Source organism: Calliphora vicina, chromosome 3 (assembly GCF_958450345.1).
Source record: "Calliphora vicina chromosome 3, idCalVici1.1, whole genome shotgun sequence".
NCBI lineage: Eukaryota > Metazoa > Arthropoda > Insecta > Diptera > Calliphoridae > Calliphora > Calliphora vicina.
The window spans coordinates 71,359,274-71,375,979 of record NC_088782.1 but is presented as its reverse complement, the minus strand read 5'-3'; the positions used below and the strand labels follow the sequence as shown (position 1 = coordinate 71,375,979).

General features: G+C 33.4%; 1 protein-coding gene across 3 annotated transcripts in view; it reads left to right on the top strand.

Annotated features, from left to right (window-relative positions):
- Window positions 1-12,453, top strand: part of prc (pericardin) — a 32,885-nt gene extending 20,432 nt beyond the window's left edge. The window contains exons 6-16 of one of the 3 annotated variants that reach the window (XM_065504111.1): window positions 119-565; window positions 619-687; window positions 748-786; window positions 3,807-3,899; window positions 7,939-8,205; window positions 8,266-10,359; window positions 10,419-10,762; window positions 10,827-11,020; window positions 11,089-11,211; window positions 11,273-11,370; window positions 11,429-12,453. In XM_065504111.1, coding sequence (XP_065360183.1) covers window positions 119-565; window positions 619-687; window positions 748-786; window positions 3,807-3,899; window positions 7,939-8,205; window positions 8,266-10,359; window positions 10,419-10,762; window positions 10,827-11,020; window positions 11,089-11,211; window positions 11,273-11,370; window positions 11,429-12,066 — 4,406 coding nt within the window. In that variant the 3' untranslated portion in view covers window positions 12,067-12,453. Of the gene's footprint in view, window positions 1-118; window positions 566-618; window positions 688-747; window positions 787-3,806; window positions 3,900-7,938; window positions 8,206-8,265; window positions 10,360-10,415; window positions 10,763-10,826; window positions 11,021-11,088; window positions 11,212-11,272; window positions 11,371-11,428 lie in introns of all 3 variants that reach the window. The other 2 variants (XM_065504112.1, XM_065504110.1) reach the window with 2 other exon arrangements.
- Window positions 12,454-16,706: the final 4,253 nt, after the last annotated feature.

Genomic DNA, 16,706 nt, shown 5'->3' with positions numbered 1-16,706 from the left:
AAACGGTATCTTAACTAGACTTTTATTTTAGTTGGGAACATCCGCAACTTTTTATTAGAGCCAACCTAATATACTATATGTTTTATGTTTTTATTGCAATGTTTAATAATTTCTTAAGAATATTCTACTGGATCACCCGATCCCCTTACATTGGGCGCAAATGTCGTATCTTATTCAGATGGTAAACCATCATCAATGATTGGAATGCCGGGAGCATTGCCAGGTGGTGCTTTTGACACTGGTGCTGGTGGTGTGAGTCAAGTCGGTAGACCCGGCATAGGTGGATCTTTTGCACCAGGACAGCCTGGAATTGGTGGTGGTTACGCTCCAGGTGCAGGTGTTCCTGGAACTGGTGGTGCAGGACAAATCGGAAGACCCGGCACAGGAGGTGCTTATGCTCCCGGTACTGTATTCGCTCCTGGTACTGGTGGTGCAGGACAAATCGGAAGACCCGGCACAGATGGTGCTTATGCTCCAGGAACTGGATTTGCTCCTGGTACTGGATTCGCTCCTGGTACTGGATTCGCTCCTGGTACTGGTGGTGCAGGACAAGTGGGAGCACCAGGTAATTACTAAACAAACCTATATTTATATATTTGTTTAATGTTTTTTCTCAAGGAACATCATATGGACCTGGTTATGGACCAGCACCTGGTAGTGGTGGTATTGGACAACAAGGAACTCCAGGTACTAATATTCGATATACAATCATTGTTTGGGGTATAATAAATATAATATTTTTTTTAGGAACGACATTTGGACCAGGATCCGGAGTTCAGCCAACAGGTATTAAAAATATACATATTTACACAGTTACAACTCAAAATATTAAGAGGCTAATTCAGAAACACATATAGAAAAATCGCAAATTGTTTCAAATACTTTTTGAATTGTGTTTCTGATTTATTTTAATATTCTCGAATTCTCCCCTTATTCAAAATCAATTTTTAAATTTATGAAAAGTTTTTATTAAACAAAATTTCTATACAAAATTAGTTTCATAAACCTGTGATAAATATAAAAAATTTGATTATGAATAAGGTCTTCAATCTATAATAACACATCAGCACACAGTGTGGCAGAATCAAAATATTTTTGAAATATATTTGTATGTACAATGAACATATCTGTGGTCATAAGCAATAACCACCTAAGTCGACTTAAGAAAGATTTGAGATTTGATATGCTACATTATTCTGTTCATATAACTGTATATATACATGAAATCCCTAACTTCCAACTTTCATATTTAAAAAGTTATTAATTAGAAACATATTGGCTTAAGACCAATAAGCGCCAAAATATTCTTAATAAAACATTCAATTATATTTTATTTTGTTTAAATACAGTAGCGAGCATTAAAAATGCAACGCTATGCAATGTTATTTTCAACAGCACTGATTCTTATTGATCATAGGCAATTATTGTATAACATTTTGTCCAATATTTTTTTACGTAAGGATAATTATAAAATTTTTAGTAAAACCAGTGGTAAAATTGTGCGAGCAAAAAAAATGCAACACTAAGAAAATTGACTTGATTTTTAAAATTTTGAAAAATATACATAATTATAAAACATTGCTAAAAACTATGATACTATTACAATACAGTAATTTACTGTTAATACTAATAAATTCAAGGATATGAAATCTACAAAGGATAACATAATTAACGTATGATTCATTTTCTGTTCAGCATGGTGAATTTTTTGAAAGCCAAGAAAAATTTAAAATTTTTTTTTTTAATTTTTTTAACAATTTAAAATCCTCTATGAAAAGGAAATCAAATAATTGTGGTGGTGTGCCTAAATCTGAGTGCATAAGAACTCAAGATCAAAAGGATATGACTAGTTAATGTTAGAAGGTTGCTGAAATTTAATGCTAAAATAATATTTTCACAATCATTTGACATCATGTAGTCTTTAAAAATTACAAATAATGAAATCATATTCAAATATTCATTTATTTTGGTAAGTAAACGAATTTCAAAACAGCGAAAGACAACTGTAAATAATATTAAATTTGACACTGTTCCTATTTCATAGAATCCTATATTTAGCTTACGTGATTACTAGCTATCGCAATTTGTTACTATTTTAATGTAATATTTAAGGAAATATCTGTGACCAGATGGCCTGAGTACAAGATCAAAACTATCAGACAAATGTTTATCAAATGTTTATCCTTTTGAATTTTAAAGTCCTTAAATGTGTTTGTATTAATAGTAAATGATGGTAATGCAACATTGTTATAGTTTTTAGCAATTTTTTATAATTATTTTTTTTCAACATTTTAAAAATTAAGTAAATTTTCGTAGAGTTGCATTTTTTTTGCTCGCACAATTTTACCACTGTTTTTACTAAAAATTTTATAATTATCCTTACGTAAAAAAATATTGGACACAATGTCATACAATAATTGCCTATGATCAATAAGAATATAAAAACAGCAGATGTGGACAATTGGATATCTTTTTGAGCAAAATCAGTGCTGTTGAAAATCACATTGCATTTTTTATGATCGCTACTGTAGCTTATAATGACTTTAGTTGTTATTGTATATTTTTCACGAAATAAATTTTCATAAAAAACAGTGCTGTTATAATAGCCAAATGTCTTTTTCTCAAAAACATGTTTTTTGAATTAGGCGGCTATTGCTTGTGACCACAGATATATGGGGAAACTCCTCGTTTCCAATAAACGTAAACGAGGAGTTTTAACGACAGAATTGGTTGGCAGTTTTTTGTGTGTTCATCGGATTCTGAATATTTAAATTAATTTTTAATGCTTGACTGTGCATAATTGTTTTTCGTATCTCCAGAATAGGAATTTATTGTTCGTTATGCATTAAACACATTCAAGACAGCAGGCTACACGACTACACGAACATAAATTCTGCTGGTTACAGTTGTAGTCGTGTGGCAGCTACTGAATTATTTTAAAGACGACAGCTACAAAGTAAACAGCTGATTTATAATTCAGTGGTGCCACTTTAATAAAAAATAACCGTACAAAATTCCAAAGTAATTAAGATTGAAACAATTATTTTGAGTAAAAATATATATATGGTTATAATTAATTATGTACCTGTTATTAATTTATTTCAATATGGTTATCAAAAACTTCTCTTAATTAAGTAAAAAAATATATTTTTTTAAGCACTAATTTGATTTACATTTTTTTATTATATTAGCAACACTATTTCTGTTTTGTAGTTGACAAAAATAGAAATTAGCCTAATTCGGCTACATCGGCATGTGTAGTCGTGTGGCCGTGTAGCTGTGCTGTCGTTAAAATAATCGTCTCCATATAAACGTGTGCATTTTATTTTTGACAGATTGAAGTTGGTAGCCTGCTGTCTTGAATGTGTTTAATGCATTATTGTAAAACGATAAGATAGTTCTGATAGAAAGGAATTTCAATGTTTAAAAAATTATTCCAAAAATGGGATATTTTTTAGTTAAAATTTCGGAATAAATACTATACAGGTTTTTCGACCGAAAAAATTCGAAACTACGAAATTGTTTTAATAAAAACAATTACTTTTGGAAATATCTTTTATTGAAATCGGTCATAAATGTAAAATATTTCAAAATATCCAAGACTAAGGTTTCGTCAAAACTTAATTTCAAAAACTATTCTGTCATGTCAAATTTCACGTCAACCGAAACAGTCAGTTTGAAATGGCCGATTTATATCTGAAATATTGTGATTCTGTCTCACTGTGAAAAAGTTTTTTTTGGCAACATACATATTATAGCATTTTTGTTCTCTAAAATAGTTTAACAATTTAACATTTTCATTTCAGGCGTTGGCAAACCTGGCATGGGTGGCATTGGACAACAAGGACAGAGACAACCACAACTGATCGCCCCTCCCGCACTACCAGGACAAGTTCAAGGTACATTGCCATTAGTTTCACCAAATTGTAAATTACATAAAACGAGTAAGAATTATAAATTCGGCTCTTTCGAATTTTTTAAAGCGAAGATCTTTACCATCAAAGAAAATTGTGCATGGTTTAAGGAAAAAATTTCTATATACTTTTCTCAAACTATTGATTATAAATTTTTTTAATTAAAATTTCGAATATTATGAATGCAGTAGTAGTACACATTGAATACAAAAACACATTGAAATTATTAAACTTAAAAAAAATCGTTTGTGTTTTAAAGAAATTAAAAACCTCATTACCGTTATATTTTTTTATTTTTTTTGCGAATTATTTAATTTGAATCTGTAAACTAAATATTTATATTGTTGTAGTGTTTTGCTACCGAAACCAAATTTTCAAATAGAAGCGAAATTAATGGATTTTGAAATGTTTGTAATTAGTTCTGAAATGTTATTTTTTGCAATGATATATAAGTACGTATGTATATGTAAATGAACATTTTCTATTTTTTTTAAATGTTTAATATTTTAATAAAAAGGTTTATACAACTTTTAGGTGTATTTTGATTGTATGACCAAACTATGGTTGTATTATTTAAAATTCACTAAATAAAGTAAATAATAGTGTTGTATTTATTACTAATTTAATTTAAAATACTTTGGCAATCTATTATAAAAATGATTTTTAAACTTATTTGTCTTTTTTAGTCCTAATAGCAACCTAGCAACCTTTTCGAGACCATACCCGATATATTAATGTATGTTTATGCTCGTAAGTTATTTGATTCATCCGAAAGTTCATTTAAAAAAAACGGTCGAAAATAAAAGTTATTTTTATTTTCGGTTTTTCAAGGCCTAAAACCGAAACCGACAACACCTCTCTTGAACACCCGTCAAGTTTGAATTTTAAATTTGTTAGCTATTCATATTCTGATTTAGCTTTTCCTAACTGATTTTGTCTCTATAACACTTGATATTTAATAAATTATTTTAAAAAAAACCGTCCGAAACCGATCGGTTTTAAATTTTTTAAATTCTTCGGTTTTTTGGAAACCATAATTTCAAGACATATTTTATATTTTACCAACTTTAATATAAAATATTAATAACCAAATTGTCTTGTTTCTGTAGTACTCAAAAAACATAAATTCTGCTGACAGTAAACTGAAATCCCTTAGACAATCTTGCATACATCCATAATCCATTTCGCTCCGAGATTAAATTTTGCATTTTTTTTTTTTTTTTTAAAAATACTTTTTTAGTGTAATTAGGACTGATTGCAAAATCTGTTTCGTTTTTCCCAGAAAGGCCTGTTCGAAATTTCCCGCTTATCCTATATGCCAGCTTTGTATGCAATTAAAACATTTGGATTTATTTTCTGTTTTTGGCTTATTAATTTATTTTATTATTTTCGAATCAAATGGTACAAAAGTTATTAAATTTTGTGAAAATTTATTATCGTGATAAGTTTGTCATTCCGATTCCAATTTCCGACCCTATAAAGTAATTTTCCGACCCTATAAAGTATATATATTCTGGATCCTTATAGATAGCGTAGTCGATTAAGCCATGTCCGTATGTCTGTCTGTTGAAATCAATTTTCTGAAGATCCCAGATATCTTCGGGATCCAAATCTTCAATAATTCGGTCAGACATGCAAAAATTAAAATCAGCAAATTCGGTCACAAATGACTGAGATATGAGGAAAAACCCAGGACAACCTCGATTTTTGACTTACATATATCTGGATTACTAAATCATTAATATAGACAAAAATTAAAAAACAACATTTTTTTTTTAAATTTAAAAAAACATTAATTTCAAAAAAATAAAAAAAAAACTTTGGCATAAAAAATAAATTTTGTTTACCTAAAGATATTTACAATTTGTATTTTGAAGTATAATTTGGTGAAGGGTATATAAGATTTGTGGTTTTTACTTGAATTTATATTGATACTATTTGAGATAAATCGCAAAAAAAGAATAGCCGAAAGAGAAGTTGCGAAAAAAATGCTTTTATTCATGTTTTAGCTTGAAACATTTTGGCCCATAATCATAGTCAAACACTAAAGTCGGTTCTTTTTAAAAACAACTTTAAAATAAAAACCTGCTTTTAATTATTTTGCAACTATAGTCAAAATTAAAGTGTGTTTTAAATTGAACCGACTTTAACTGGGTGTCACCTCAAATGTAGAAAATGTTTTCATACAATATACAACAAAATACAGACAAGTGGCACCGCTGAACAGCTGACATAGAAAATTAAAACAAAAACCAAAAAAGGTAAACAATAAAAATAACCGGGACAACTAAAGAAAAAAAGTTTTTTGTGGTGGAAAAATGGAAAAGATAAGATTAATATCATATTTAGAATATTTTGGTACTAATTTTATTGATAACTGTTCAATAATTGCAAAATCTCTGCCAAATTCTTGTAACTTAATTTTTTTTACTTATTGCCGAACTTTTTTACATGGCGAAGAACAGCTGTTGTTAAATGAGTTAATAACAGCTTCAGCTTGTTTTATATTTACAGTCGACTTTAACGTCAAAAATATACTTTAACTTGTCTATGGTAGACCTAAAGTCCACTCTTAAGTAAAGACGACTTTATTTCTATTAAAATATACTTTATTTCTGACTATGATTATGGGCCTTTGTGTGCAGATTAACATTGCATTTCTCGCACATATGTATGTATAAATTAGGGGCTTATCACAACCCTTCAATTGACAACGACGATTTTTGAATTCGATATTACTTATCGTCAACATCATCATCATCGCTAGTTTCTTTCCTTTCAACAATCACGAAGATTATTTTTTGGTTTTTTATCCATAGGTTTCTCAACTTTATATTTTGCAATCAAGCAATGCAATTTTCAAGCAATCACAACTGCCGAATTCAATGTATTACACCACAAAGGCCAATATTATTTCTTTACATGTATATTGATTCGGTAGTTCTGGATTCTATTATCGTGCTGACCATACATGACGTATTTATCAGCTTCCTGGTTCTTTTTTGATGTTGATGGTTTTTTCCAACATTGAACATTGTGCAAAGGCAAGACTTGATCGAAATTTGTACCATTTTGTCCTGCTTCCACATGCATTTTCTTGTGAAAATAGCAATTTTGAAGACAATTAAAGGTTTCTTTCAGTAAGGGAATCGTTACATTTTAATGGTTAAACCCTGACAAATGATTATTACTTATTTAACTTTTTATTTGTCTGAAATATGACAAAGCTCAAAAATCTAAAATGAGATTGAGACATACAAAATATCTGAACGCTAATTATTGACTTCATGTAATCAATGAAAGATTTGATTTTGTTTGTTTTTAGTCAGCTGCCAATTGAAGCAATATATCAAGGTGAATTCACAAGATGCTATCAGTGATACACCAACTACAATAACAACAGTGTATTTTAGCAATCAATGTCAATATAAACAAAAATAATCAACTCTGTTGAAATGGCATAGCAACGATTGTATTTTTCACAGTTGATTCTGACAATGCAGAGTCGATTCTCAGATTTGCACGGTACACAGGGATGTTTAGTTAGTAGTATTTTAATATTGGTTATGTTTATGAATTTTGATTATTTATATAAAATATACATACATTTACATTTTTAAAATATTCATATAGCAGAAACGCAATCTACGGAAAATTCTAAGAAAGTTTCCTCAAGAAACCATAGGTCTAAAATGAAATCCTATCTTGCGCATTTCGACTTTTATCCAATGATATTTCAGTATATATTTTTTTTAATATTTAGACCTATGGTTTCTTGAGGAAACTTTCTTAGAATTTTCCGTAGAATGCGTCTCTGCTATACGATGTTTTATGAAAAAAATCGACCCGGCCTAATAAAAATGTACCCCCATATTCATAAACAGTTTTTAAATTTATCAAAGGTCTATAAAAACAAATTTTGTATTGAAATTGGGTTTAATAAAAAAACGTTTCTGAATATGAAGGGTATTCTGTAATTTAAGCATAATTTACTAAGATTATTATTTTCCTTAATATGTTATAGGTCAACAACCTGGTACAGGTTTTGGTCCTCAAATGCCTGGCTATGGTCCTCAAATGCCTGCTGGTCAACAGATACAACCTACAGGTAAACAACAAGTTCCCCAATATGGAATAGGTGGTCAACAGGTACCAACATATGGCAGCGACAGTCGTCAACCAACAGGTGTTGCTGGTCAACCTGGTCAACATATCCCATCATATGGACAACAACCCGGACAACAGACTCCTGGTCAACAAATTACACAACCCGGAACATTCTATAGACCAAGTAATCAATAATTTCAACAAATCCTGTAAACGAATTGTAATGTTTTTCTTCTTATATAAGGTTCTGGCTTTGCTCCCGGACAACAGCAAATACCACAATACGGTACTGAACAACAAGGCGTCGGATATCCACAACAACCCGGCTATGGTCCAGGCTACGGAGGAGCAGGAAGACAACCTGGTGGAGCTGTCCAACCAGGACAACAATTTCCGGGTACAGGTCCCCAACAAATTATGCAACAGCCTGCAGCAGGAACAATTAGTAGACCCGGAGCTGGTGGAGTCCAACAAGGAGTACAAACTGGTTTTGGACAAACAACTGGCACTGGAGTTGGCATTGGTCAACAACCTGGAGCTGGTGTTCATCCAAGTTATCAAACACATCCTGGTGCAGGTTATAGTCAACCAGGAACTGGTGTCCCATCTGGTCAAGAAAGCAGTTATCAACCTGGTGCTGGATTTGGTCAACCTGGTGTAGGAGTTCAACAAGGTCGTGCTCAACCAGGTACTGGTGGATTTGTTCAACCAGGTACTGGAGTTCAACAGGGTGGCGCTCAACCTGGAATTGGTTTTGGTCGACCTGGAACTGGTGGACAACCTGGAGCTGGATTTATTCAACCAGGTACTGGAGTTCAACAAGGTCCTCTTCAACCTAGTGTTGGTTATGTACAGCCTGGTGCTGGAGTTCAACCTGGTGCTGGCTACAGACAACCAGGATCTGGTGTACAACCTGGTGCTGGTTTTGGGCAACATGGCACTGGCTACGGCCAACCAGGTGCTGGCGTACAACAAGGACGCCAACCGACAGGAGGTTTTGTTCAACCAGGTGCTGGAACTCAACAGGGAGGAGTTCAACCAGGAACTGGTTTTGGTCGACCTGGAACCGGTGCACAACCTGGTGCTGGATTTGTTCAACCCGGCACTGGTCCTCAACAAGGACGTCTTCAACCAAGTGGTACTTTTGTTCAGCCAGGAGCCGGCGCTCAACAAGGTGGTGTTCAACCAGGTGCTGGCTATAGACAACCAGGAGCAGGTGTACAACCCGGCACTGGCTATACTCAACAAGGAGTTGGTGGTCAACCTGGTGCTGGATATGGCCAACCAGGTGCTGGAATTCAACAAGGTGCAGGCGTATCACAAGGTGCTGGTTTCGGTCAAAGAGGAACCGGTTATCAACCAGGATCAGCATTTGGCCCTCAGATTGGTGCAGGTTTGACAAAACCTGGATCTGGAATGCAACAAACACCTACTGGTGTTCAACAAGGCCCTAGTTATGTTCCTGGATACGGACAGCAAGGCACAGGAGTTCAGCCAGGAACAGGTGTTGGCTTTGGACAACAACCACAAACAGGCCGTCAAGAAGGTGCTGGTTACCTACCAGGAACTACATTCGGTCAACCCGGTACTGATCAACAAGTTGGCATGCGTCCAAGTGGAGGATTTGTACAACCAGGTACTGGCGTGCATCCAGGACGTGTACAACCCAGTACTGAGTATGGTCAACCAGGAACTGGAATTCAAACTGGTACAGGATTCGGACAGCAAGTTACTGGTCAACCTGGAGTTGGTCAACAAGGTGGTGCTCAACCTGGAGCTGGCTTTACTCAATATCCTGGTGCTGGTTATACTCAACATGGTGATGGTTTACAGCCCGCTGGTGGTGCACAACAAGGTACTGGTGTACAACAAGGTGTCGGAGTACAGCAAGGTGCCGGTGTACAGCAAGGAGTTGGTGTACAACAAGGTGTTGGTGTTCAGCAAGGTGCTGGTGTCCAACAAGGTACTGGTTATGGACCAAGTTACGATACTACTTATGGTCAACAACCTGGAGTTGGTGGTGCTTACGATCAAACTAGTGGTGGTCAGCCAGGTACTGTTTATGGACAGACAAGTGATGGTACTCAATATGGTCAACCTGGCTATGGATCACAAGGAACTGGACTTCAGCCTGGAGGTGGATTAAGACAACCAACTGGCACTGGATCTCAAGTACCCGGTTCAGGAGTTCAAACTGGTTATGGTCAACCTACCGGTACCGGCGTAACACAATACGGTCAAGGTCCACAACAAATTGTTCAACCAGGATCAACATTCATTCCAGGTGGTGTACAGCCTTCTGGAGTACAACAGGGAGTTGCAGGATCTGGAGGTTTAGGTAAGAACTTGTAATCGCAATAAATTCTGAGTGTTCGATAAATTAATTCTCTTTAGCAGCGGGTGTTGGTGGTGCTGAAGATGCTTTCTCCCAGGCTGAATCTTCAATTGGTAATGGACAAGCAGCAGCAAGTGCTCAAGGTAAAAAGAATGGTGGCACAGCTAAAACGCAAGTGCAGGGTACTTACAGTTCAAGTGGGTCGTTCAGTGCTAGCGCTATGACATCAGACAGTGACCGGTCAGCAAGTTCACAAGTTACCGGAGGAGTAGAAGGTGCCATGAGTCAGTCCCAAGGTCAAGGCGGAGCAGCTCAATCTCAAGCACAAGTGCAAGTCAACGAAAAAACTGGAGGAACAAAGGCTTCATCTCAAAGTGGTGGAATAATTCACCAAAGCCAGAGCGAGGTAATATTTCGCTGTTATCGATTATGAAGGCAAATGTTAAAAAAAAAACATATTTTTAATGTAGGTACAAGCCAACGATAAAGGTGGTTTGGCTGATGCTCAGTCAAGTGGTCCTGGACAAACATCTTCTCAAGCCCAAATCGGTTTTAGGCCTGGTCAAGATGGTGAAATTGTACGATCTGCAGGCGGTGGACAAGCCTCAGCTCAGTCAGGTGCACATTCCGGAAACAGCCAGTCTCAAATTCAAGGAACATCCAAGTAATAAGAAATTTTATTTTCGGAAAAATGATGGAGTAAATAATTTATTAATCTTTGATTTATTGTAGATATGGCGTTTCTTATCATGGTGCTGCTCAATCTGCTTCTGGTACAAAGGAACAGGTTGCAACATATCGTGAACAAAACAGAGATCTCTTTAACACAATCAGCCAATTTGGAAACACTGATGCGTAATATTGTTAATATTCTGTGAATTGTAGTCAAGGAACTAATTAAACATTTTAATTACAGGGTAACTGATCGTGTTGATACTGTCTACAATCCAGCCCTTACATCTGAATCTGACATTCCCGATTTGCAATTGAAAGCTTCCAAAACGGCTAAAGAAGGTAACCTAATTGTTCGATAGCATATAACGTAAGCAAAAACAATATGTTCATTTTTTAGTAGCAAACTCAAATAAATTAGATGATGATTTGAACTTACCCGACGAAGAAGATGAGGAAGAACCCTATGATGAATACGAAGATGAGGAAGATTATTATAATGAAAATCCAGTTAAGATGGCTTCCAAGACCGACGATGATAAAAACCAAGAGTCATCAGCGTTATATCGCACTCACACCCAAACATCACCCACTCAAACTCAACAAGTGGCTGTTGCCGATCCAACCAAAAAATATAATGTAGTACAAAACCAAAATGGACGCGTCCAAACATATCCCTCGCGCACAACCACCGAAACTGTACCCAGTGGTTTCCGTGGCACCGTCAATGTTGAGAAGAAATTCCACACCAAATCATTAGAACCCCATAAGACCGAAAACAAGCTAAACATAACTGCCGATGAAAAATCCGAACACAAGTCACGTACTCCTGACAGTTATGTCACCGTTACAAAATCTGTAACTGGCAGCATGGACAATTCGAAGAATCCTCCTCAAGACAGCAAGAACTTCCAGTCCACCTATTACACCAAATCATCCACCTGCGGTTATTTCACTTTCTCTTGCAACATAGTCTATGGTGCAAATGGTCGCAGCAAGATCTGTCGCCCCAAAGCACCCTCCAATGGTAAATGCTAGAATTTACCAACAATCACTATTTTATATGTAGTTTTATATAAATTTAATACGATTAATTACAATTTTTTTGTACCATCATTCGAGATATCAATTATAACTAAATGTAAGTTGTAGTAATTCCATATACGTTCCACTTCTAATTCTATTCTAATGAATTTTATATATTTTTCACTTGATTTAGTTTGAATACATACATATTTGTAAGATTTTCGTTTTTATTTTAATTATTTGATTTTATTTTAAATTCATGCTATTTTTACAGAAGTTCTTTTTTAACAAAAGCAATACCTAACACTGCCCACTTTGTTAATTATATATTTGTCCTAATACATACTACTTAATTTACCACTAAAAACAAGAACAATAAAAAATGTATAATAAAATTAATCATTTGTTTTGTTTTCCATAGGATTTTGTATTTTCAAAAATTCACAAAGAAAATACTCAAAGGTTAAATCAGCTACCCCTGTATATACCTATCTATACTGACTTGTTCAATATCACCCAGCCCAAACGCCAAAAGGTAGATACATGAAATTTGGACTATACGTTCCCGTCTCCCTATCTACATAGGTATTTTTGAAAATTCGAAGGTTCAGAGGGTAAAAATTTAAGTTTACTATAATAAGCTCAAATATCTTAAATCGATTTTTAGTATACCAAGTATTTAAGAGTCAACATGTGGGTATTTTATTATTTATTGATAATCAAATTTTTGTACCCTACACCACCATAGTGGAGAGGGTATAATGCGTTTGTGCAGATGTTTGTAATGCCCAAAAAAATTAGTCTAACACCCACCTTAATGTATTCCGATCGACTTAGAATCACTATCTGAGTCGATTAAACCTTGTGCGCAAAGTACAGGTCGCAATTTTAAGATATTTCGATCAAATTTCGAATCTGGCTGAAATCGGACGATTATTTCACCTAGCCCCCATACAAATGTTCTCCCGAAATTGGACTTTATGGGTCATGAATATTTAATTTATATATGTATTTACACAAATTTCTCTCCAAATAAATTTTATATAAATGAAATTCATGTCACCAAATTTTGTTACGATCGGTCCATTATTTCACCTAGCCCCCATACAAATGTCCTCCCGAAATTGGACTTTATGGGTCATAAATATTTAATTTATATATGTATCTACACAAAATTCGTTTAAAATAAGTTTTATATATACAAAATGCATGTCACCATCGGTCCAGAATTAGTCATAGCTCCCCTATAGACCCGCATCCGAAAATCACTATAACATACTTAAATCTCTTAAAAATGTTGGTATACACACAAAATTCAACATAAATAACTTTCATATAGACGTAAATCACACGACCTAATTTTATGGTGATCGGTCCATAATTGGTCATAGCTCTCACAAATATAAATTATTGATATTTTAAAAGAAAAATGTTTTTTTTCATTTACTTAGTGTAGGGTTATATAGGGTAAATTATGGAACTCAAAAGTTGTTAGAAAGATTAAGGTTCATAGGAAACATGTTTATGTCCATTTCAATCATGACAGTAATTACCAGGGAAACCAAAATATGCAAATGCATGTTTTTTCTGGTGAGTCTAATGAGATAAGATATTTACACGTTTCAGAACTATTTAAGAATTTTGGCATCGATTTGTTAGTGATTATTTTTGCATAATGCACTAACATATATTTGTTTTAAGAGCATATTTATGTCATATTTTGCGTTTTTAGAGCATATTTTACTGTTTAATAGCATATTTTGAGTTTATCAAAAAAAAATTTTGTCTTACTTATTTTTCGCTGTTGTGTTACAGGTTTTTACTTCCTTTGTTTAAAATTCAAAATTGAAAAATAGATGGCTTTTCACCAAAAAAAAATTTAAAAATAGAAAATTTTGAAGTATAATTAGGTGAAGGGTATATAAGATTCGGCACAGCCGAATATAGCTCTCTTACTTGTTTTAATATAAATTAAGCACTATTTTAATAATAGCTCCATCTAAATATCAAATTTTAGTTCTAATTCAAACTTAACCGTTCTAAGTGTTAAAGAAATATTGTCTTTTAAATTTGCTCCTGTAACATCAGTTGATGTCGAAAGAACATTTTCTATGTTTAAAAATGTTTTCAGATCCAATAGACAACGATTTTTATTTGAAAATTTAAGTAAATTTTTTTTGGTTAAAAATTATGTAAAAGTTTGTTTTTTAAGAGCATATTTTTTTAAATTTTAAGAGCATATTTACTGCATATTTAAAGCGCCTAAAACGCTTTTTTAGAGCATATTTCCGGTTTCCCTGGTAATTACTACATGATCATTATGAATGTTAAGTCATTTTGGGGACTAGTATAATTTCAGAGTACTTAGAATTAATTTCTGCTCAATTTTATCATGATTTCCGCATAATCAACATATTTCTGACTTCTCAAACAGTATTCCGGGCTAAGTGAAATCCTGGACCGATAATGTGGGATATTCAGCCAGCTAGCTCGTTGCGTTTGGGCTCTTGTTTTCAATAGACAAACGGACGAACATAGATATATCTTAGAATCTTATGAGGACCCAGAATATTTATACTTGTACACAAATTTAGATAAACAGTTTAAGGCCCAACCACAATATGCATTAGCTAGCATAAGCAACTGCCAAAAATTAACAAAATCCAAGTCATAAGTAAATTAAAAAAGTCTTCTATATGATCATAATGTATTTATATGAACTTAAGATCTATTTACCCACTGTTGCATATATTTACCTGAAAATAGAAACGCACCAACTGTTATTTTTTAAGCCGAGATTTTTTGGCTAAATATGATATATCGAAATAAACGAAAATCTGGACTTACCAAAAAACACGAGTTAGCGCCTTTCTATATTAAGATAACGATATTTATGTAATATTTTTATTTTTTGTTTTTCTTTGTGGGCAAGATACCAATACATCGCTACGGAAATCCACGATGGAAAGTACCTGAAGAAAACTCTAGAAGGATTATGGTCATCCAGCTGCGCTTTGGTCGAGACTGTTTTATGTTGAACAATCACTCTGAAGTTTAACCCTCCGTTACTCGCAACTGATCTGGTTGATACAGACAAAAATTTGTCTATTGTAAATTTTTTTAAACACCCTAAATTTTAAGATATTTTTTGATAAAATAATATTTTTACTGCAATTTTTTGTATTACTCTTTTAAATACATTGCATTTAATATTGTTTTTATGTTTTCGAAATAAAAAGTGAAGAGATTATTTTCAAACGCGCCTTTTTTATTGATATCAATTTGATACATTGCGACTCGTCTCGATTGAAAATAATTGCGACTAACGGAGGGTTAAATTTCATTGCAAATAAAATTTTACTTTTATTTTTCAAAAGAAATTTAACTCGAACTCTGTGTAGTCACTTATAACCTAACACTATTTCATGTAACAGCCTGTTTAATAGGGTGGGATCGAGAACTCTCTGAGTTAGAGGGGGGTCAAAATTTTACATTTTGGCCAAGCAGGTGTTTTTTCTTATACATGTATCTTTTTTTAAATATTTTTTTTCGAAAGATTGAAGAAAGAGCTATCTAAGATATTTGGGGCACATTTTGTTAAGAACAATAGGTAATAAGCAAGGCAAGGATTTCTATGCAAATGCATGTTTTTAGTCAGTAACTCAAAATCACTATTGACAATTTATCTTTCCGAATCGAAGAATTTGCAACAAAATGGCATCGATTTGTTGTTGCATATTTTGCATATTTTTCTTTTAAATGCATATATTAAGCATATTTTTTCATTTTATTGCATATTTAATATTCTTTTGGATATATTTTTATATCAGTGTACACTGTTCATTAGACCGTACCTCAAAAAAAAATCCCCGTACACCCCCTAATATAATGTATTTCTGAAAGACAGTTACGAACAATTTTTTTTTGCCGAACGTAGGGGTCGCCTTTTTAAATTTTTCGTTATATCTTTGCCATATACAGTCGGATCTTAAAATATGATATATCAATATTTTTTCTCGGGAAGACCAATGTTTTGCTCTAAGGGCAAATATACCTCAATTATTCCGTTCTAGTATTTATCCACCAGATCTTTCTTCTTACCACCCTAATGTCAGAAAATTAATGCTTGCAAGAAATCATTAAACTTTTACTAACGAAGTAATTCTATAACACCTGCAGAACAGTCTGCATTTACCTTCGGATGTATACATATGATGTAACGAAATCGTGTCTTTTTGTCAAAGATAATTCCACAAAATTTGGTACAATCTTTTCTATTTCTCCAAGGACGAAGTCTATTGAATTTAGTTGGAATCGGTCCATTACTTCTACTAGCCCCCATATAAGTTATTTACGATTAGTGAAATTTATATTTTTCTTTTATTAATAAATATATTTCAAATAAAAAACTTGGTTTTATTGCATATTTTTGTAATTTTTAGTGCATATTTTAAGAGCATATTTTTAATTTTTTAATGCATGAAAATCCTTGCCTTGGTAATAAGTTACATGGATAAGAAAAAAACACCTACTTGGCAAAAATGTCAAATGTTGACCCCCTCTAACTCAGAGAGTTCTTGACCGATCTGTTTGAAATTGTGTCTGAGTTACTCTCCAATAGAACTAACTAACCTTGGTGCAAATTTCATACC